This window comes from Pseudophryne corroboree, chromosome 8 (assembly GCF_028390025.1).
Source record: "Pseudophryne corroboree isolate aPseCor3 chromosome 8, aPseCor3.hap2, whole genome shotgun sequence".
In the NCBI taxonomy this organism is placed as follows: Eukaryota; Metazoa; Chordata; class Amphibia; order Anura; family Myobatrachidae; genus Pseudophryne; species Pseudophryne corroboree.
In genome coordinates this window covers 277,658,363-277,681,112 of record NC_086451.1, presented here as the reverse complement: position 1 = coordinate 277,681,112, position 22,750 = coordinate 277,658,363, and the positions used below count along the sequence as shown (strand labels likewise).

General features: G+C 41.8%; 1 protein-coding gene across 4 annotated transcripts in view; it reads left to right on the top strand.

Annotated features, from left to right (window-relative positions):
• The window catches only part of TENM1 (teneurin transmembrane protein 1), a 1,080,468-nt gene that overhangs the window by 421,826 nt on the left and 635,892 nt on the right, over positions 1–22,750 (top strand). For 3 of the 4 annotated variants that reach the window (XM_063937256.1, XM_063937254.1, XM_063937255.1), the window contains one exon: positions 5,455–5,496. The exons of the other annotated variant lie outside the window; for it this stretch is intronic. In XM_063937256.1, coding sequence (XP_063793326.1) covers positions 5,455–5,496 — 42 coding nt within the window. The remainder of the gene's footprint in view (positions 1–5,454; positions 5,497–22,750) is intronic. 4 annotated transcript variants of the gene reach the window in all.

Genomic DNA, 22,750 nt, shown 5'->3' with positions numbered 1-22,750 from the left:
GTAGGAACCCTTTACATCAAGCTGTGACCTGAGTAGACCCAGCAATAACCGGAGTCAAAATATCGGTGTAAAAAGGGTATTTTTTTTTTGCACTTTTAATAAGAACTTTTTTGCCTATCTTAAACAGATTGTCATTTGAGGAGAAATCAACAATTTAATGCTATATTATATATAGGAAATGTAAAGTCTTTATTTAAAAAGTAAATAAAAAGAATACATTAATTGTAGGTATTGCATAAATAATTATAGATTTTGTTTTTAGAATGGTACCAGTCCAAAATGGCAAAAAAAAAGGAACTGCAGTGAAGGGGTTAATTAGACAAATGGTTCTAAAATGACAGGAGACTGAACTTTTTGAAATGTAGAGTTTCACAATACACCTCTTCAGAGTACATTGGGCCAAAGTAAAGGTATTTTGTAGTGAGTGTCAAGTGTAAATGAGGTCCATTGCATTCAAGATTTGTTTTTTCTTTTTTTAAAGGAAACCAGATCAATGTTTTATTTGTGCACCCTGCAGCATGACTTTTTCTGCTATTCTGTATTTAAATGCATACCTTTTGCACTACACATATTCTGAGGACTTGTACATTCGCATTGATTTATAAAGACAATTTTTCATGCTTGACCCTGAAAGAAATACTACACTGACCAGCAATGTGTAGCATTGATTGCACGCACCACTGCTTGTCTGATGTGTACAGTTTTTTGCATTTGTCTGTCTCAAAGCAGTGAACAGAGACATTCTGTGATGATAAACCCCTGTTGGTGATGAAAATATGTTTTCAGATCCATGACCCACAATAACCAGAAGCTTCATACAAATTATATCAATGTTCTAAGTGCTTCTCGCATTTGTTCCAGCATAACTATTTGGAGACATTTTTAATAGTCTGACATGAATTTTAAAGCATCAAGTTTTGACAAGAACAAGTGTGGATTTCTTGCCTGAGATGATTCAGTATCCGCTCTTTTTCTCCCTCAAGGTCAGAGGATATCACATTTTATTTTATGCATTTTTAAAGGAATGTAATTGCGTTTGTTCACTCTGAAATCCTTGGGCTGAAGATGAATGCTTGCCTAAAAATTCCAAAGGCCCTTGGATGGATGGAAAAGTCTGATAGCTGAAGAAAGGTAGGCTGTCAATCAAAGATGTGTTGCAAAAGCTTTGAAAAAATTGAGTTAAAGATAACTAGAAAAAAACTCAGTTCAATAAGATTATTTGATTAATTTTTAATACTTCATAGGAGCAAGGCATGCAGAAGATGAGATTTGATAAATCCACATCTTTGAATTCATTCTTTGACTTTAATCTCAGAGGTTAATTTATGACTTGTCTTTTCATCTAATGGAACCTGAGGGATTACACGGGGCGTCAGGTCACCTTCGCTGATGCATCTGTATGATTTTCCAAGAGATGGAATGAAGTCAACTTAAAACAAAAATAAAATTACTTACACTGCAATTGAGTTATCGTTGTACGAAAAGCATAGGTCTGATAAAGCAGATGTAGATTAAAGCTGTCTTTCAACCACAACGTATAATTTCTCCTTGGGTTTACTGCTCAAAATTTAAATTCCTATTCAGATCTTTTCATGTAGGATCACGAAGGACAGATCGGACAGACTTAAAAAATAAGCTACAGTGTTACAAACCCAGTTTACTTAACTGACATATTCAAAACTGTTAAAAAGCATTTTGGAAAAAAGAAAAAAACCAATAAGCTAAAATACAAAGAATATTTTTTTTATATCAGAAGAATATATCATATGTACAGTATTTTTAAAGACTAGTTAATTTTAAATTCTGTATAAATAAGGAAGCTTAGAGATGACACTAGACTTACTGTATGTGATGAACAATTAGTATTTTGTTGTTACATGCTTTATATATAATAGAGAAAGTTTTTTTTTTTTTTTTGTGGATTTATGACATTACTTTTAATAACTTTCTTTTTTGGCATATCAAATTTAGTAATGCTTTTGGTTATACTACATACAGATTAAGGGGCCTGTTCTTTATCCTTAAAAGTTGTAGAAAATATACATTTTCACCTACAGTTCTTTTGTAAAACTCAAGTGCTGACCATATTCTTATTGTACAGGCAGTAGCGGATCTTGCTACAGGCACACAGTACTATTGCCCGGGGCACCGTCTTCCGGAGGGTGCCGCCACCATCCAGAGGGCACCGCCGCTGTGGCAAGATCCGCTACTGGTGGTGGCGCCCCCCTCCCCCGGTGCCGGTACTGCTGTGCGGTGCGTGATAAAGTCATTGTGCACCGCACTGCATTGTGGGAGCGGCACTTAGACACTAGGGGTCATGATTGACCTCTAGTGTCTATGCGGTTCTATGGGAGAGACATCATGACGTCTCTCCCATAGATCAGAGGAGTGACGTCAGCGGCCAGAGACGGAGGCCAGCAGCGGTCGGGAATCAGGAGCAGGGATGGTAAGTATTTTTTTTTAAAGCAGCACAAATGGGGGCAATACTACTGGGGGTACAAACGGGGGCAATACTACTGGGGGCACAAATGGGGCAATACTACTGGGGGCACAAACAGGGGCAATACTACTGGGGGCACATTGAACACACCCCTTTATGAAGCCACACCCCCATTTTTGCCTGGGGCATCACAAGGGCTCGAACCGGCCCTGTGTACAGGCTGCAGTGTACATGTCTGGAGTATCCAAGGGATACTCCGGGCAGCCCTGCAGCAGTAATACTGACTGCATGGCACCATTACAGGCACCCTGCTAGCCAGATGCAAGGACCTTAAGGCAGCAAAGTGACACCCCCCAGAGCCTTGTGCTCTGTGCAGTGGCACCACTCACATACCCCTACTTACAGATCTGCCCTTCAGCAAAGTCTCCCTTAAAATTGTATGACAAATGTTGACAACTACTGTACTACTCTATATATTAGTGATAAAGTGATAATGTAGGTTTGAAACAGCACAAGCTCTAATATAACTGCCCTCACAGCGCAGGATGCTAATTCATTTTCATACACTATAGTTATTTGAGGTTCAACTATTTTGGAGACAACTATGGTATATGAGATGTATGCAATATATATATTTCCACAGCATATTTTTTTTTTTGGGGGGTAAGGGGGGGGTGGACAGCAAATATAATAAAATGGTAACTGGATCTGATTTGTACTAATCCCAGTAGTAGAAGTTCACAAAGCAGAACTGCCATGGGAAACCCAAAATTATCCATGTGAGTCATGTACAAAACTATACCTACCCGTTTCTAGGCATCATGGTGTACCAGCCTAAACTGGCCTCCTTCCCATAATGAACACAGAGCCAGATTCCGTTCTGATCAGTATTGCTTAACCACATGGAAGCAGCAGTGCAATACCATACAACTACAGTAACATTCAAATGCTGTAGGACGCGTCTGCATGAAATACATCTGCAATCCAAGTGCTGCTTCTGAAGACACAGCATTGGATCACCATTGAGACTATCACGACCATCAGTGATGATGGTCGCAGCACTTGGCAATCCAGCTTACTCAGACTGACCATCGGAACCACAATGCGGGATGCAGGAAGTCTGAGTCTGACAACGCAGACCCTGAGCTCGGCCCCCCTACAGAATTGTCCCAGCTGCCTCCCACACGCAGCAGCATGTCAATTATGCAGCGGCTAAGAATGAGTCTTGTGCATGCACTGACCTGCAAGCTTCGGATTGGTATGTAAACCACTGGGTCTTAGGTACTAATCTGAATTAGACACACAATAAAGATGGGCAGCATAGAGTTTACCCCTGGGTGTGTGTGTTTAACCTGTAGGTGATTGCAAATATAATGATGACAACAATTTGCAATAACCTACTGGATACACACACACACACACACACACACACACACACACACACACACACCCAGGAGTGAGCGCAATACTACCCATCTTTATTGTAGCTCATTTTAGGGGTAGGACACCCCTTTAGTTATTGCAGCACACTCCGTACAATGGTGGTCATTCCGAGTTGTTTGCTATCTACATTTGTACACTGTGCAGCGATGAGGCAAAAAACGGCACTTCTGCGCATGCGTATGCAGCGCAATGCGCACGCATGGCGTACTATTACAACGAATGATGTAGTTTTACACAGGGTCTAGCGATGCTTTTCAGTCGCACAGGTAGCCACAGAGTGATTGACAGGAAGAGAGCGTTTCTGGGTGTCAACTGGCCGTTTTCAGGGAGTGTGAGGAAAAACGAGGGCCTGCCAGGAAAAACGTAGGCGTGGCTGAGCGAACGCAGGATGTGTTTGTGACGTCAAATAAGGAACTGAATGGTCTGAAGGGATCGCAAGCGCTGAGTAGGTTTGAAGCTACTCTGAAACTGCTCAAAAATATTTTGTAGCCGCTCTGCGATCCTTTCGTTTGCACTTCTGCTAAGCTAAAATACACTCCCAGTGGGCGGCGGCATAGCGTTTGCATGGCTGCTAAAAACTGCTAGCGAGCGATCAACTCGGAATGACCACCAATAGTACTTCAGCCTCAGTGCACATTTTTTCCCCCATACTGATTCAGGCACACAATGCATAACCTGCTCCTACTTATGCTGCCATAAACAGAAAGGTCAATTAAAGACTGCAGCCTTCTACTTTTCTTTCCAGATTTCCTACAAATTTCTGAAAACAGCCATGTACATAGAATAGTTATATGTATTCTCCGACTGCCTTAACCTATTGACCAATATATGCCAAGACATGCAAGCTGATGTTTCTCCTTTTAGGTTCTTACTAGGAGGAGCCACATTATCATTACAAAGGAGTTTTGTGACCACATAAATGCACAAGGGTAAAGGTTGTAGTAAAAGTACTTATAAATAAATTGCAATGGAAATAAAAAGTACATTACTAATAGAGTATCTGTATAATTCACAGCAGTCAGTGCATTACTAAAAGCTGTAATAATTTACAATAGAGAGAGTACTATTCAATTTACACAACTGATGATTTCATAACTCACCTAATATGACTAATGAGAGCAGATCTCACAAATTACACAGGAAATGTATACGCCATTATATATACATATATATATATATATATATATATATAATACATCTGTATTGTGCAAAATATCTCATACAATGGGGTAGATTTACCAAATCTTGGAGAGCGATAAAGTGGAGAAGTTGCTCATAGAAACCAATCGGCTCATTTATCTACTACAGTCTGTAAAACGAAAGTTAGAAACTGATTGGCTGTTACTAGCAACTTTACTATTTTATCTCTCTCCAAGATTTGATAAATCTACCCCAATACATTTTCATCTATATGTGTTTTTTGTGTTTTTTTGTTTTGTTTTGTAATAATTCAGCCACCTGACATTCTAAGCTATTCATCTACAAGTACATATTTTTATTTTTTGCTTTGTGCTTAATTTAAACCAACCAGACAGCAAAGGAATGAATGACATCTATTGATTGTCTTACAGACTGGACTAGACTATTAGACTGTGGGACCTGTTCACCAAAAAGTAAGCTCCGCTTTCCATTTAATATATACATTGAATTACAGCCTAGTACATGTGTAACTTATTTACCACTAAAATGACTTATTATATGCCTGGATTGTATAATTTTGACCCATCATTTCATTGGCTGACTTCATGCTGACAATAGTAGTTTGTGTTAAAGGGACAATAAACGTGAATAAAATATGTAGATTATATGGAAACATGCACTTTAGCTTTCCAGATGTGTTTTCTCTTTTCAGAGGCCCTATTTCAACTTCTACCAATTGTAACCTTTATTGCACTCTGAAGGTAGTTTACCATATGTATCTCTTTATTGGTTACAGTAGACACCATCCACAGCTTCCAGCTCAGCAATGGTGTCTAAAATCAGTTCAAAATTAGTGTGACTTGAAGAAATACAAGATTTATAACCAGAAAACTTGTCAGGAAAAATAGATGGTGATATTACATGAAAGCTGCATGTTGTGTACAGTTACTGCCCCTTCATTTGTATTTGCCAACTTTCAACCAGGAATTCCAGAAAGTGCTGCAATTTTTCATGTTGCCATGACTTTTTCATGATGTTTTCATGATGTTTTCATGACTTTTTCGGAGTGAAAGTGAGTCTTACAGTTATGAGAAACTTGTTTCCAACCATGTAACAATCTATTAATTCTTAATTTACAGATGATGAACATCTACTCTAAACAAATGGTGCAATCAAGGTCCTGTCACTATGTATGCTGATCATACATTTCCCCTCTATTCTTACTAAACTGCCAAACAGTGGCATGAGTATATCACTTGCTTTGTTAGTTAGGTATGATGCACCAAGTCATCCTCATGGATCAAGCTATTGATCTAGCTTAATAATGTTATATTGCCATAGCAAATTATAAACATTATAACACTAACTGAAGCACCTTGACTAGTTTTATTTTCTGTTAGCTTAATAGTCATGTGATAATTTTGGTTGTATAAAATAAAACATTTTTTTAATCATCTTAAAACCTCAATAAAATCTTAACATAACAATTTTTACTAATTATATTTAATATTAAACATTTAGTAAAATAACCAACTTACAATACAATTAAGCTTCAAAACAGAAACTGTAGTAGCCCTGGATGAGTGAATTCATGTCTAATTGTTGTATTACCTCGTTATTTGTACTACGCGTACATCGTTTGATGAAATCCTCTTTCTTCAATGTGGCCACTTGTTCTATAGTCTTTACAAAGGCAAAATTGCACTCAGCAGTTTAAGACATACTCAGAGTTTGCAGTCAGACCTATAACAAATTAGGGGGAGATGTATCAAACCTTGGAGAGATATAAAGTGGAGAAAGATAGGTCATATTTACAAATTATCAGGTTTCATACCAAATAATTATAATTAACTTATAAAATGGAGAGAGATATTGGCATGTTTACAAATTATTAGGTTTAGACCCAATAATTTAAATTAACTTACTCCAAATGTTCTAAAAATCACAGGGACATGTCCTAAATGAGTACAACCCCAGAATGTGTAAAGAAGGGAAATGATCACAAAAGCAATAATTTAATTCTATATTAGGAGCCGGGTCCATCCTGAACATGTGTGGTCAGTAGACGATGCATGTGCAGTGGCCATTGCTGGGAAGAACCCTCGCCTGGTACTGTAGTTTTTGCAAAATAGTAGCCCATGCATTACTATAGGGTAATACCATCTGTAGATTGTGTTATATTATTGGGGACCAGAATGCTTGCTATGAGGGGTGCTGCTGCTGTCAGTATTGGAGGAATATTTGGGGGATTCTTAATATTTGCAGGTGTCCCTGGAAAATGGGTATTTCTTTATCATCCACTAGGGGTCACTGGAGTACTCTTGGGGATATGGACGGCTTCCACCGGAAGAAGGCACTGAATAAATTAATTTTTGAGACTACTCCTCCCCTCCATATCCTCGAGCACTTCAGTGTTTTTTCTGTTCTCGACACAGTTAGAAGGCATAGTGGAGCTCGTCCACGAAGTATTGGAATTTTTTTTTTAGTTCCTAAGTTTTTCTTCTTTTCAAGGATTTCCACGTCCTTTCCCCCCTTCTAACAGGCGTGGGTCAGGGACAGTGGAAGCGGCTGAGAACAGCCGTGAGTGTCGGACCTCTCTGTAAAGAGCTCCCTCACTCCACCTGCAGGCTGCCTGCAAAAAGCTGGACGGAGCTTGGATGAGAAGCCCCGTCATAGACTTTGGTCACGGTCCAGGTATGTTAGGGGCGGTCAGCTCTTGCTGCCGCTCCACTGTTGGGGATTGTATTGGGTACTCACCGCTGCCCGGAGCGCGTGTGCATGGGCCGCGTCACGGCTCCATGCGGCGCGCTCTCACTCTCCGCTCCCAGCATCTTAAATACCAGACCGCTGCTCCCCGGCGCCGCAGCAGCGCTGCCTGGCTACACAGACACTCCGCAAAATGTGTGTGGCGGGCGGGAGCGCGTGTGCATAGGCCACTCCAGGGCTCTATGCAGCACGCTCGCTGCTTCCGCTATCCGCCCGCAGCAGCCGAGGAGTTCCCGCTGCCTGGGCCTACAGGTACAGGCCGCTCACACGGCCCTATGCAGACTTCCACAGGCCCCGACCCGGTGCTGTACACGGAGGTCGTGGGAGTGGGGGGGGGGGGAGACATTGGCAGTATTTGGCATGCTTAATATGTTAATGTTCTCCTGTCTGTTCCAGGTTTCCTTTATTACATCTCGGCTAAGAGTGGTACTAGGGGAATTTTGGGGTCAGTTTTCTTATTGCTGGCAGGCACTGCACTTGCCTGATATATACCAGGAACTTTGGTGTTATTACTAAGTCGTGCAGTCTGTCTGTGTGTAGTTTGTATTGTCTGTCTTTTATAATGAGTAAGACACCAGCAAAATCTAAGAAACATTTTTCATGTCATGTCTGTAAGAGTGTGTTGCCTGATGGATCCACCACATGTACAGCATGTGTTGTTAATACAGCCATAAATACGATTTCAGAAGTAAAACCACCATCTCTGGACCCTCCATGGGCTTTACTTGCAGATGTATTAGTTGGTTTACAATCAGAGCTGGCCGCCTCTCGTGAAGAAAGAGAGGCGGCAAGATCTGAGTTTAAAATGAGACCATTTGAGTTACCAGAGTCTCAATCTGGTCAGAGGCCCACCTTGAGTGGGAAAGATAAATTTCCTTTTCCTAATAATTCTCCAGTCTCTGGGATACTAGACCTCACTGAACAGGAGTATGAGGAGGGTGAAATAGGGCAACAGTCAGATAGTGACGATTTTGACAGCCCAGGTATTGACAATCTCATCAGAGCAGTACGTCAGTCGCTGGAGTTTACGGAAACTGAGGAGCCCCTGACGAATGATGAGGTAGTTTTTACTAAACGACAGAGATCTCCGATGTGTTTCCCTATTTCGGAATCTCTTAATAAAATGTTACTGGAATCACGGAAAAATCCGGATAAACGGTTTTCTATTCCTCGTAGATTTAAATCGAGTTACCCGTTTCCAGAGTCCATGACAGCTACTTGGGAGAACCCACCATTGGTGGATTCATCCGTATCCAAACTTACAAGGAAGTTAACCATACCAGTACCAACTGCTACTACGCTTAAAGACCCTGCAGATCGTAAAATAGAGGAGACGCAAGTCTCAGAGGTTGGGGAGCTGTAGTTCAGAGTCATCGGCTCCAGGGCCTCTGGGCAAATCACGAAAGATCGCTATCCATAAATGTTCTGGAACTCAGGGCGATTTACAATGCTCTAAGACAAGCAGTGTACATGTTTAGTTTTCAGACTGTTCAGGTGCAGTCAGACAATGCGACGGCAGTCGCATACATAAACAAACAAGGAGGAACGAGAAGCCGCATGGCAATGCGGGAAGTAGCTCGGATCCTCAGATGGGCCGAATATCACCAGGTGATATTGTCGGCAGTGTTCATTCCGGGAGTGGACAACTGGGAGGCAGATTTTCTCAGTCGTCGGGATTTTCATCCAGGGGAGTGGGCATTAAATCCAGAAGTATTTCAGATGTTGATCCAGAAGTGGGGGTACCCTCAGGTGGATCTGATGGCATCCCGCCACAATCATCAGGTGTCACGATATATGTCCAGAACAAGAGATCCAGGGGCAGTGGCGGTGGATGCTCTCACAGCCACGTGGCCGTACAGCCTTGTGTATCTGTTTCCACCGTTTCCGCTGCTCCCGCTGTTGCTAAAACGGATCAAGAGAGGGTCCGTCACAGTCATACTAATAGCGCCTCATTGGCCTCGGAGGGCTTGGTTCTCGGATCTCCTCGGGTTACTCGCAGACGATCCGTGGCCACTCCCACTACGTCCGGACCTGTTACAACAGGGTCCGTTCCTTTACCCCGATTTAGCGCGGCTGCGTTTGACGGGGTGGCTGTTGAAAAGGCCATCTTAAGAAGAGAGGGCATTCCTGAGTCTGTTATACCAACCATGGTACGAGCTAGGAAGCCGGTTACGGCAGCTCATTATTACAGAATCTGGCGTACTTATATAAGTTGGTGTGAAGCTCGGAAATTTCCGACATCATCTTTTAATTTATCCCGTCTTTTGTTATTTTTACAGATGGGGTTAGATGGAGGACTACGTCTTTCCACACTAAAGGTGCAGGTATCTGCGTTGTCAATTTTCTTTCAAAGGAAATTGGCCTCGTTGCCGTCAATACATACGTTTTTACAGGGTGTAAAGAGGATACAGCCTCCTTTCATTCCACCTACAGCACCATGGGACTTGAATCTGGTTTTAGATTTCTTACAGTCCGATTACTTTGACCCTTTACGACAAGTGGATATTAAATTTCTCACTTGGAAAACGATTTTTCTTTTAGCCTTAGCTTCGGCTAGGCGTGTTTCAGATCTGGGTGCCTTGTCGTGCAAGTCACCGTATTTAGTTTTTCATGATGACAGAGCGGAACTTCGGACGAATCCCGCTTTTCTACCAAAGGTAGTGTCGTCTTTTCACATCAATCAACCAATAGTAGTTCCTGTGTTAACAGGAGATTCTGGAACGTTGGATGTGGTTCGCGCATTGCGCATCTATGTATCCCGAACGTCTACTGTGCGTAAAACGGATACGTTGTTTGTTCTCTATGATGCGGCTAAGAGGGGTTGGCCAGCCTCTAAGCAAACCTTATCCAGATGGATCAAACTGACCATACGTCAGGCTTACCTTTATGCTAGGTTACAGCCACCTACTTCAGTAACAGCTCATTCCACACGTTCTGTGGGAACGTCATGGGCAGCGAGTCGTGGGGCTTCTACGACACAGCTTTGCCGTGCGGCTACTTGGTCTTCAGTGCACACGTTTGTGCGCTTTTACAAGTTTGATACTTTCGCGGCATCAGCATCTAGCTTTGGCCGTTTAGTGTTACAAGTGCCAAACAGCTCTCCCACCACGGAGGAAACTTTGGTACATCCCAAGAGTACTCCAGTGACCCCTAGTGGATGATAAAGAAAATAGGATTTTGGTACTTACCAGGTAAATCCTTTTCTTTGAATCCATAGGGGGCACTGGACGCCCACCCAGAGCAGTTTACCTGTTTTAGGAAGTTCAGTGGTTCTTATGGTAACACACTTTCACGACTGGTTTAAATTTAACAAGGGTTAATCAGTTATGGTGTCAACTGTTTAGTTGTCTGTTACGTTTTGTGTCAACTTTATTGTTGTCCGTGAGATTATATGTAATTCTCCTTTGGTCAATCTCTCTATCGATCCTGTTCGGCTCAGTAAAAAACACTGAAGTGCTCGAGGATATGGAGGGGAGGAGTAGTCTCAAAAATTAATTTATTCAGTGCCTTCTTCCGGTGGAAGCCGTCCATATCCCCAAGAGTACTCCAGTGCCCCCTATGGATTCAAAGAAAAGGATTTACCTGGTAAGTACCAAAATCCTATTTTTGGAGAAATATTCTGCAAATATTATTTGATAAAATGGCTCCATAAAGTAACAATAATAATATAATAACCTACTCCTGCGCAAATATCGAATAGCAGACCTAAAACAGGACCAAGGGAGATTTGACATAACACCATCAATAATGTATATAACATTTCAATTGTGATACCTGATGGACTGGCACTAAAAAATATAAACAAGTCATAAATCAATTAGACAGGACGAAAACAAAGGACAAGAAAAAAAGAAAGAATTAGTATATCTCAATAACAAAAGTGACTGTTATAGGACTGTGTATAAATCACACTGTTTGTTCCCGTAAACCTTGTACGGTGAAAAAACTACAGTGAATAATCAAGTGGTTTCCAGATAACTTTTGTAAATAACCAATATATAGTAGAGGTCAAAAGAGAAATTGTACAATATGGTACAATACTGTTATGCAAACATAACAAATGGTTTACCTTGGTGCACTCACTATAATTGGAGCGCACCACTAGTAGAAGCATTATGGACTCTATTCAGCAAGGATTGCAAATTCTTCTTTCTAGCAGAATTTGCAATCCTTTGCCATGCATCCTGGTGGCCACCCATTGCAGGGCAAGGCTGCCCAGCATGCTAACCGCCACCCCACCGCCCCCGCGTCCATACACTAACTGTGATCGTGCCACAATTTGTGCATAGTCACACCATCTTTTTGATTGGAGCGGCTGTGTGTGATGTCACGCAGCCACCTGGACAACGCCCATGACAGTCCCACCGTTCGTGTCATCATGCCTCCATTTCCCTGAGGCCGCTCCCGCAATGCTCCGTTTCTGCCTTGGAAATGGAGCATTGACACCCCCTCTTGCCCCGCAAACACCTTTGCCTTTCAATCAGGCAGAGGCATTCGCATTTATTGTGGGGCACCCGCAGTAAATGCGGGCGCATGTGCAGGATGAGCACTGCACATGCGCCTGCCGAACGAATGCAAAAATTCCAGTTGGATCGCGATTTACAATCCAACCTGAATGAGGTCCCATTTACATCATCATAATATTTAAGGCTTTTTGCCACCACAAAGGGTGAGTACATCACTAGAAAACCTTTTTGTATTTTTACATAACAGTATTACACCATATTGTACATTTTCTCTTTTAGGTCCCATATAAAGGACTAACCAATCAGCTTCTACATGTAACTTTACAGGCTGTGTTTGAATGATAAGATTTAGGATCTGATTGGTTGATATTTTATCTCCCTCCACTGTATTTCTCTGATGCATCTCCTCCCAGATTTCTTACACCTGCTGAACACTATAGAATACATAAACAGTATTAGGATTAAATACAATAGCTAGTAATATGTAGAATTATAGCAATATTTCAATTATGATGTTAAAATAATTCACTTCTTGACCTTGCATAAAGGTAAAGAACACTGATTCCTTACCATTGTGGCTGAGTCTGTGGCAAGTCACTGGGAAGTTAAATTGAAATACCCATAATATCCTCCGCTCTACTACATCAATGTCCTAAGCAATTTAACTCATGATTCCTGGGAGAGTTGGCATATATGAATTAAGCATTCTCTAGTTTACAGACTCGGCAAGACGTTGTTGCTCGGTTTTTATTACCTTTCACTCAGCCTTCATATGCATTTGGATTTCCATCTAACATGTCATTTCAGTTTTGTGTGTCTAATAATCAATCAATGTGTTCAGCAACAGGCATGTAAAATTATTGTGACAAAGGCGCCTAATGCCATTGCTCCTCTAGCCTTAACAATGTGCAATATTGTCTTTAATTCAGTTCAACACTGCCTTCCTTCCACTAACCTACTCTGTGATCTCCATCATTGTTAGAATGGTGATGAGCCACCATGGAGCAATTAATCAATTAAGCAATTAATTAATGTATCCCTATACCCTACTGACTCTCTATGTGGCAGCATAACCTCATAAACAAGTTTCTCTCTATAGCAAACATTTAATTGCTCATTTATTAACAACAAACTTTAGAAAACATAATCAACAGTCATACCTGCCAATAGTGTAGATTTGTCCAGGATATGTTTAGGGCAGTTAGATGAATGGTATCCTGCCATACAAGAGGTGTGTTCTTATCCAAGCGGTACTAGATAGATTTTAGTCTGGTTTGAACATTATGAGGAAGTATTCTTGTTAGTACTGATTTTCCAATGCTGTAATATATATATATATATATATATATATATATATTATGTACAGTGTCATATAACGAAGACTGTCAGGTAAAAATGAAGGTATAAATTATCCATTTATTATTTTTACAGTGTTGCTTTTTCTTAAAAAAGGAGATTGTCCTCCTCCAGGTACCTTAAGGTAATGGTGGAGGTCTCCTCTGGACCAAGGAGACCTAAGCCACACAGGCATTTTTCAGAATCTGCAGCTGTCAGAGCAGGAACACTTAATCCATCCATGATTATTCAATCAACAAGGATAAAATGAAGAAGGAAACCTGGTGCCAGGCTAACTGGCCGTGGCTCTCACTACAATTGTACTGGCAGAGGGTATCTAAAGGATGAATGGAGTCGTGCTCTATAAACTGCATATGCTGCCTTGTCATAAATAGCTATTGTAGGTCTGGCTCACTTCATGTAAAGTTGGGAATCCCAATGGAAGCATAATTGCATAAAAGTAAACTACAGTCCTAAAAGAAACAAAAAACAAAACAAAAACAAAACATGATATTACTATATTTATTATAATTTTTCATGTTGTGTGGGAGTTCCTAATATTTTATCTATATAGTCTTACAACAACAATATATTTTTTGTATTTACTGTAGCTAGTATACTGTATGTATGTGTGTGTGTGTGTGTGTGTGTGTGTGTGTATATATATATATATATATATACACACACATATGTATATATATATATATATATATATATATATATATATATATACAGGGTTATACAAAAGTCACAGTACACCCTTTTGTTTCAAAAACTGTACAGGAAATGGGAAAACTGAATACAACTGTAAGGTCTGGGTGAGGTGAGCTATCTTTTAGGATATGTACCGAACATGCGCTCCATCTTGAAATCGGCCATCTAGAATCTAAGTCAGTTTTTTCAAATGGAAAGGGGGTCGTGTAACATGTCAAACGACATCAGAATTTGCTTAAAAATTATTGCTGTAAACAGATTTTAAATAGCAGTTATGATTCAAAAGTTACAACACTTTTTTGTTAAAGATGGCTTTGACAAAAGAGGAGAGAATTGAGGTCATTCTGCTGACAAATGTCATGTGCTGCATTGTGGGCTCTGATATGTTACACGACCCCATTTCCATGGTTAGGGGAAGTCATATCATCACAGGTTGTGTGCACTAATACTACTTCTCCCAACATGTATTACTGTGGCGGTCATTATCGGAGCTGCTATCTTCAAGATAGTGTGTCGATGTGCTGGGCAATGTAAGAACAGTCAGTTGGACTGACTATTCTGACACCTGCAGCTATCAATTTTGACAGCTGCAGGTGTCGTTGCGCCTTCACTGCCACTGTAGTGGCGGCTGCGGCTGACAGGCTGCGACTGACGGGCTCCAGGTTGTGTGTGAGATCTCATGATGGTTGCAAAATCTCGCACATGCCCACTGAAGCCGGCCAGGATGAGACAGCGCATCAGCACTAGGCTGATGTGCTTTTAGGGGTCTGACAGGCATCGCTGGAGGGCCATCTCTGGCACTACTGTTTTCTTCTTCGTCTCAGTAAAGAGGCGAAGCAGGAGGGGCTATAGTGGCATGGGCCATACTGCTATAGTACATTTACCCCATGGTGACACTTATTTTGTTAGTACAGACATTCTGAATTTGACAGTTTACCTATATATGATGACCCTCTTGAAACAAGCTGATATATATGTATATATATATATATATATATGACCATAATGTTGACACTGTCTTTTTCATGTCAGTCTATCTTAAACTCTAATGGTAATCCTAACCCTAACCATAAACCTAATGCAAATGTCGACGTTTTAACAATATCGACATTTCATATGTCAGCATTCCAGCAATGCTGGCATTTTCTAGGAGTTGACAGGGATGATGTCGACATTTTAACCATGTCACCATCTTTAATGTCAACTTTCTTGTGTGTCAACAATGTAAATGTCGATAATGTCACTGTTGACTATGCTTATATGTCTGTCACATTTTGCAATATTTGGAGACGGTCTTAGAAACATAGAAACATAGAATTTGTCGGCAGATAAGAACCACTTGGCCCATCTAGTCTGCCCCTTTTTTTTTATATTATTCTTATCTCTAACCTTATTTGATCCTTATTTCTTTGTAAGGATATCCTTATGTCTATCCCATGCATGTTTAAATTGCTCTACTGTCTTAGCCTCTACCACCTCTGATTGGAGGCTATTCCATTTGTCCACTACCCTTTCTGTGAAATAATTTTTCCGCAAATTTCCCATGAACCCCCCCCCCTCCAGTCTCAGTGCATGTCCTCGTGTCCTATTGCTTCTCTTCATTTGGAGAATGTTTCCCTCCTGGACTTTGTTAAAACCCTTGATATATTTGAAAGTTTCTATCATGTCCCCCCTTTCCCTTCTCTGCTCCAAACTATACATATTGAGATTTCTTAGTCTTTCTGGGTATGTTTTGTGATGTAGGCCATGCACCATTTTAGTTGCCCTCCTTTGTACAGTTTCTAATGTATTAATATCCTTTTGAAGATATGGCCTCCAGAACTGAATACAGTATTCTAGATGAGGCCGTACCAATGACCTATACAGTGGCATTATTACTTCTTTCTTTCTGCTACATACTGATACACAGAAGACCTGTCACACATTTATTATTTACATTTGATTTCCAAATGTTACATATAATTTATTATTACAAAATGGGTTTTTACAATTTATTTTTACATTTTTCTTTAACTTCACTCTATTCACCTAAAACTTCTCTCTTATTTTTTAATGTTTTGCCTCCATCAGAATATTGTAATGCTTTAGCTGTAATTTACCATATTCTGATGTGCACCGCCTATAGAGATCTTCAGTTTTAGACATTACAGTGCAATTCACTTTCATTGCTGAATTACATTTTTTGATACTGGTATAATGTTTATATAGAAGTACGCCTTTGCTATTTGATTTGCTTATTAGTAATATCATAACTGATATAATATTCCTTATTATGTACAAATGGATGTAGCAAAGAAACAACTCTAATAATATATATACCCACGCAGTTAATTAAGAAGTGACCTGTAAGCTTCAGAGGTGAATCTGCAATCAGCCAAACAGTAGCTAGCTAGTCTGGCAACTGCCATCATCAGCAGCAAAACTTGTACTGTGTATTTGCATCATCCCTTGGGAACGCACAATTGATATACAAATATGTCCCCCACACATCTGTGCCACGAACTGGCTGCACGTGTGGCCGCATCGAGATTGTGACTATTCACGCCTGTATGTGACCTGTTTGTAGAAGTGACCCTGTGAATTGCGGGTGTATGTGCAGTACACGCACATACCAGCTTGCATGCTAATTGTGGCAAACCAGCGCTGTAACGAGGTGTGTGCAGAGGGGCACTGCACATAGCGCTGCAGGGTAGGGGGTTCTGTTAATTACTTTCACTTGCAGTTTCCCACCTTTTTGAAGCCCAGTGTCTTCTGACTGCCCCTGTCTCCTACCCTGACCCCTTATGTCGCTAATACCTATACAGCATTCATGAACTTAACTTGAGATTTCTTTGTTATTTAGTCACACTGTCCTTTATTACATTTCAAGACGCTAACATACCTGGGATTCAAACCCATTCCCTGTGGCATTGCAGTCAGACAATCTATTAATTGAGCTATCTGCCCTTGCATAGAAAGGTAGATAATTCTAAGCTAGAGAATTCAGCTTACCTTGTACTTTGTGAAAACATGATCAGCATTGCAGTTGAGCAGATCTATGTACTATGTATGTGGCTGCAATAGATTTGATGTGTGGCTGCACACTAAATAGATTTGCTCAATTGCAATGCTGATTATTTTTTTACAAAGTACCAGTAGCTTCATATAGTGTTCATAGTTTTTATGCAGGATCAAATAGCTCAATGAGTAGGGTGTTTGAATAGAATTCAACAGGTTATAGGTTTGAATCCTGGGTATGGCAGTATATTGAAATGTATTCTTTAATAAAAGGTATTGTAATTGAATAACAACAAGTTCTCAAGTTAAGTGCATGAATGTGGTATAAAGAGGATATGTGTCCATATCCATTTAACGCAGTAGTCTATAAATGTGAGTGTATTATTTATATATAATTAATATAATATAATATATAATATATATATATATATATATATATACATATATATAAAATGTGGGCTTTCTCTGGGATCAATCTTGTCATGACCCTTCCCCCCAAGCCATGCGCCTTATGTCCCATTTGGAAAAATGGGGATGGGGGGTGCGTAGAGGGCACCAATACTCTCTCTGGCACAGGACACTGAAAGGTCTAGCTATGGCTCTGTGGCAAACGAGTTGACTTTGCCGTGGCTAGCAGCAAAGATAATCACAGCCTCATGTGTAGGTACTTACAGAGGTACTTGCTGTATTTAGATTCTATTAGATTGCTCTTGTTTCCCCATCCTGCCTATCCTGTTATAAGCAGACATAGGTGTCAGATACGAGCAAATCTGTGTTAGTGTATATTCAGGCATGTTTTTCTTGTAAGCTTTCATGGCACACATTTGCTGATTTTATTTATATACAAACATGCATATTTTCTACTCAGCACCAGTCCCTATGGGAGCAGTTCAAATAAATGTGAAGTTAGGACGCGATGTGTGGCTACGCACATCAACCATACTAAAGTTACCGCGATAACATGAGCAATGTTGCAGTTATAATTAGAGATGTGCGGCGGGCACTTTCGTATTTTGTGTTTTGGTTTTGGTTCTAATTCCACTTTCATGTTTTGGTTTTGGTTTTGGATCTGGGGTATTTAAAAAAAACAAAACATAAAAACATCTAAAATCACAGAATTTGGTGGTAATTTTGCTCCTACGGTATTATTAACCTCAATAACAATAATTTCCACTCATTTCCAGTCTATTCTGAACACCTCACACCTCACAATATTGTTTTTAGGCCAAAAGGTTGCACCGAGGTTGCTGGATGACTAAGCTAAGCGACACAAACACAACACAAACACCTGGCCCATCTAGGAGTGGCACTGTAGTGTCAGACAGGAGGGCAGATATAAAAAAAGGCCATAAACAGTACATCATGCAAAGAAGAAAAAGATTTGCAATGAGGTAGTTGTATGACTAAGCCAAGCGACCAGTGCCGTAACTAGACATTTTAGCGCTGTGTGCAAGAAACGGCATCGGCGCCTCCCTCTTTAATGTAAATCGGCGGCAGTGCGCGCCAATGACGTGTGCAAAAAATATAGGGGCATGGCTTCACGGGAAAGGGGTGTGGCCACAAAATAATACCAATTCATATAATGGTGCACAGTAGTCTCCATTATTCAAATTACACCGCACAGTAGCGCCACTACACCAGGTAGAGCCCCTTTTTTACATTACGGCAGACAGCGTCCCCTTTTTACATATTACGGCAGACAGATTCCCCTTTTTACAAATTACGGCAGACAACATCCCCTTTTTTACACATTACGGCAGACAGAGTCCCCTTTTTACACATTACGGCAGGCAGAGTTCCCCTTTTACACATTACGGCAGGATAGGTCCACCTTTTACACATGATGGCAGGCCAATTCCCCCTTACACCCCCCCCTACCCTTAGAGTGTAGTGTAGTGTAGTGAAGTGTACTGTGGTGTAGTGTAGTGTACTGTAGTGAAGTGTAGTGTAATATACTGTAGTGTAGTGTAATGTAGTGTAGTGTAGTAGAGTGTAGTGTAGTATAGTGTAGTGTACTGTAGTGAAGTGTAGTGTAGTGTCTGTGTAGGCACAGGGCCGTCTTAACGGCAGTGTAGGCCCCTGGGTACAGCAATGCATTGGGCCCCCTACCCATCCTCCAGCGGTAGGGGTGGGGTGTGCTATCAGTGGCAGCTTTGATGTCCCACGGGCGGTAGGGGGTGTTCTATCTTCCGCTCAGCATGTAGGACCTTGAGCAGTAATTTCTACTTATTGCTCCTTTACTGCACAGATGGGGTGGGAGGGAGAACACTAAACTGGAGAAGAAGGCATTGGGCTGAATGAAGGCGCCCTGGTACATGACTTCCGGGGTGGTAGGGGATGTTTAATACGCAGGGGAGGGGTGGATAGTGGAGTGGGCTTAATATTCATCATTTTCTGGTGGGAGGGCATCTTCCTTGACTGCAGATATCTCACGTTCCTGAAAATATATTTCTCAGCTTTGAATGGGATAAAAAACTAGAGAGTCATACCTTTCAGAAAGTTCAAGGGACTTGGGGATCAGAGGTCAGGAGCCAGAGCAATCCTCCAATGAATATATAAAACTGTATACCAGGCGTGTGGAGCTGGAGCAGGGACCAGCTGCTGGAAGGCTGATATCTCTGGTTCTGGGCGCAGTAGAGACAAGCTGCCAGTGTCCAGCAAAAGGGGAGAGTCCCAGATTTTGGATTATACCCTCAGAAAGACTCTGTGTCAGACATAACCTGAGATATCTGACTGGGAAGAGCAATTAACAGGCTCAGATGGGGACCACTGCTTTCACATTGGATATCTCCGGTTCCCCAAGGCAGATCTTCAAAACTCTGGTACCCCAGGAAAGAGGGGACCCTTAGCTATCAGTCGAGGGCACTTATACTCCCGGGGCCCTTGGGCAAGAGCCCATTGAGCCCATACGAAAAGACGGCCCTGTGTAGGCACTTACGTGATGTGTACGTTCTTCCAGCGCTGTTGCCGGCTCCTGACTCCCCCTGACAGACTGTCCACTTCACAGGCAGAGAAACTCAGCCGCAGCGCTGCCGGGACCTCAGCAGCAGTGGCGGCTTAAGCTGGACATGGGCGGGCGGCGGCTTCAGCGGGACACAAGTGCACGGGCGGCGGCTTCAGTGGGACACAGGCAGGCGGGCGGCGGCTTCAGCAGCAGGACACAGTCAAGCGGGCGACAGCAGCTTCAGCGGGACGCAGGCAATGCCGCCATCAGTGGGACATAGGCGGCGCCGCCTAAAGCAGTGAATCTGCAGCTGTGCGGGTGTGATGCTCGATGTGCCCTCAGTGCATTTGCACTGTGGGCAAGGCACCATCGGCATACACCTAGTTATGGCTGTGCAAGCGACACACACAGTTGGCCCATCTAGGCGTGGCACTGCAGTGGCAGACAGGAGGGCAGATATCAAAAATAGGCCCCTAACAGCACATGATGCAAAAAAGAAAAAAAGGTGCACCGAGGTTGCTGTATGACTAAGCTAAGCGACACAACCACCTGGCCCATCTAGTAGTGTCACGCAATTCGGTCCACTGACAGCATCTCCAGCACGCTCCAGTCACTTTTAAAAAAATCTGCAATTTGTGGACTTATACGGCAGTACCCCAGGACTAATACAGCAGTACCCCGGACTCATACGGCAGTGTCACACAGGATGGTACTTTTCAAAAACTAGGCCCCAAACAGCACCTCATGCAAAGATGTTGAAGAGGTGCAATGAGGTAGCTGTATGACTAAGCCAAGCGACACAAACAATTCCCACTGGAATTATACGTCCAAATCACTGGAATTAAATGGCAAGATCACTGTAATTAATAATTATAAATCACTGACATTAATTGGCAAAGTCACTGTAATTATACGTCCAAATCACTGTAATTAATTGGCAAGATCACTGTAATTAATAATTATAAATCACTGACATTAATTGGCAAAATCACTGTAATTATACATCCAAATCACTGGAATTAAATGGCAAAATCTCGCTATTGCCTGCCTAGTGAAGTGGAATCTAGATGGTATTTGGTACCGGGGACACAATACCTCCATCAATTGTCTAAATACCACTGCACTAATGGCGGATACTGGGTGCACGTCTAACACCAACATAAGTGTCAAGGCCTCAGTTATGAGGGCATCCATCGTCATGTGAAGCTGAACCACTAGTCATGAACATAGGCCAGGGTCTCAGCTGTTCCTTGCCACTCTGCGTCGTAAGTGGCATATTGGCAAGTTTACGTTTCTCCTCAGACCATTTCTATTTCTTTTTTTGGGTCTTTTTACTGAACTTTGGCTTTTTGGATTTTACATGCCCTCTACTATCACATTGGGCATCGGCCTTGGCAGATGACGTTGATGGTATTTCATCGTCTATGTCATGGCTAGTGGCAGCAGCTTTAGCACTAGGAGGAAGTGGTTCTTCTTGATCTTTCCCTATTTTATCCTCAAAATTTTTGTTCTCCATTATTTTTGGGGAGATATATGAGACAATATGTGGCACAGGAATGACACTACCACTGGTCTGATGCAGCACAACACAACAATACTGTAAGGGACTTGTGGTTGTTGTTGTTGTTGTTGTTATTATTATTATTATATGGCAGCAGTGGACATATAGCAGCAGCGTATATCGTCACTGGAATTACTGATGACACAGGACACTACCACTGGTCTGATGCAGCCCAACAGGTTGTTATAATTGTTATACTGCAGCAGTGGACATATAGCAGCAGTGTATATCATCACTGGAATTACTGATGACACATGACACTACCATTGGTTTGATGCAGCCCAACAGGTTGTTATGATTGTTATACTGCAGCAGTGGACGTATAGCAGCAGCGTATATTGTCACTGGAATTACTGATGACACAGGACACTACCACTGGTCTGCACAACACAGCACCACTTTATACAGCTACACTGGTATATGGCAGCAGAGAACACCAACACTGTGAATGGCTGGACTGATACAGCACAATACACTGACTACACTGGACTGGTCTGCACAACACAGCACCACTTTACAGCTACACTGGATATATGGCAGCAGAGAACACCAACTCTGTGGCTGGCTGGACTGATACAGCACAATACACTGACTACACTGGACTGGTCTGCACAAAACAGCACCACTTTACTGCTACACTGGATATATGGCAGCAGAGAACACCAACATTGTGGCTGGCTGGACTGATACAGCACAATACACTGACTACACTGGATTGGTCTGCACAACATAGCACCACTTTACAGCTACACTGGATATATGGCAGCAGAGAACACCAACACCGTGCCTGGACTGATGCAGCACAATACACTGAGTGACTACACTGGACTGGACTGAGCAGCACAACATTTGCAACCCCACTTTCCTGCCCCAACACACAGACACTGAACACTGAGTATACGTTCTCTCTATACACTCTCAGAGACTGGAGTGAAAATGGCGGG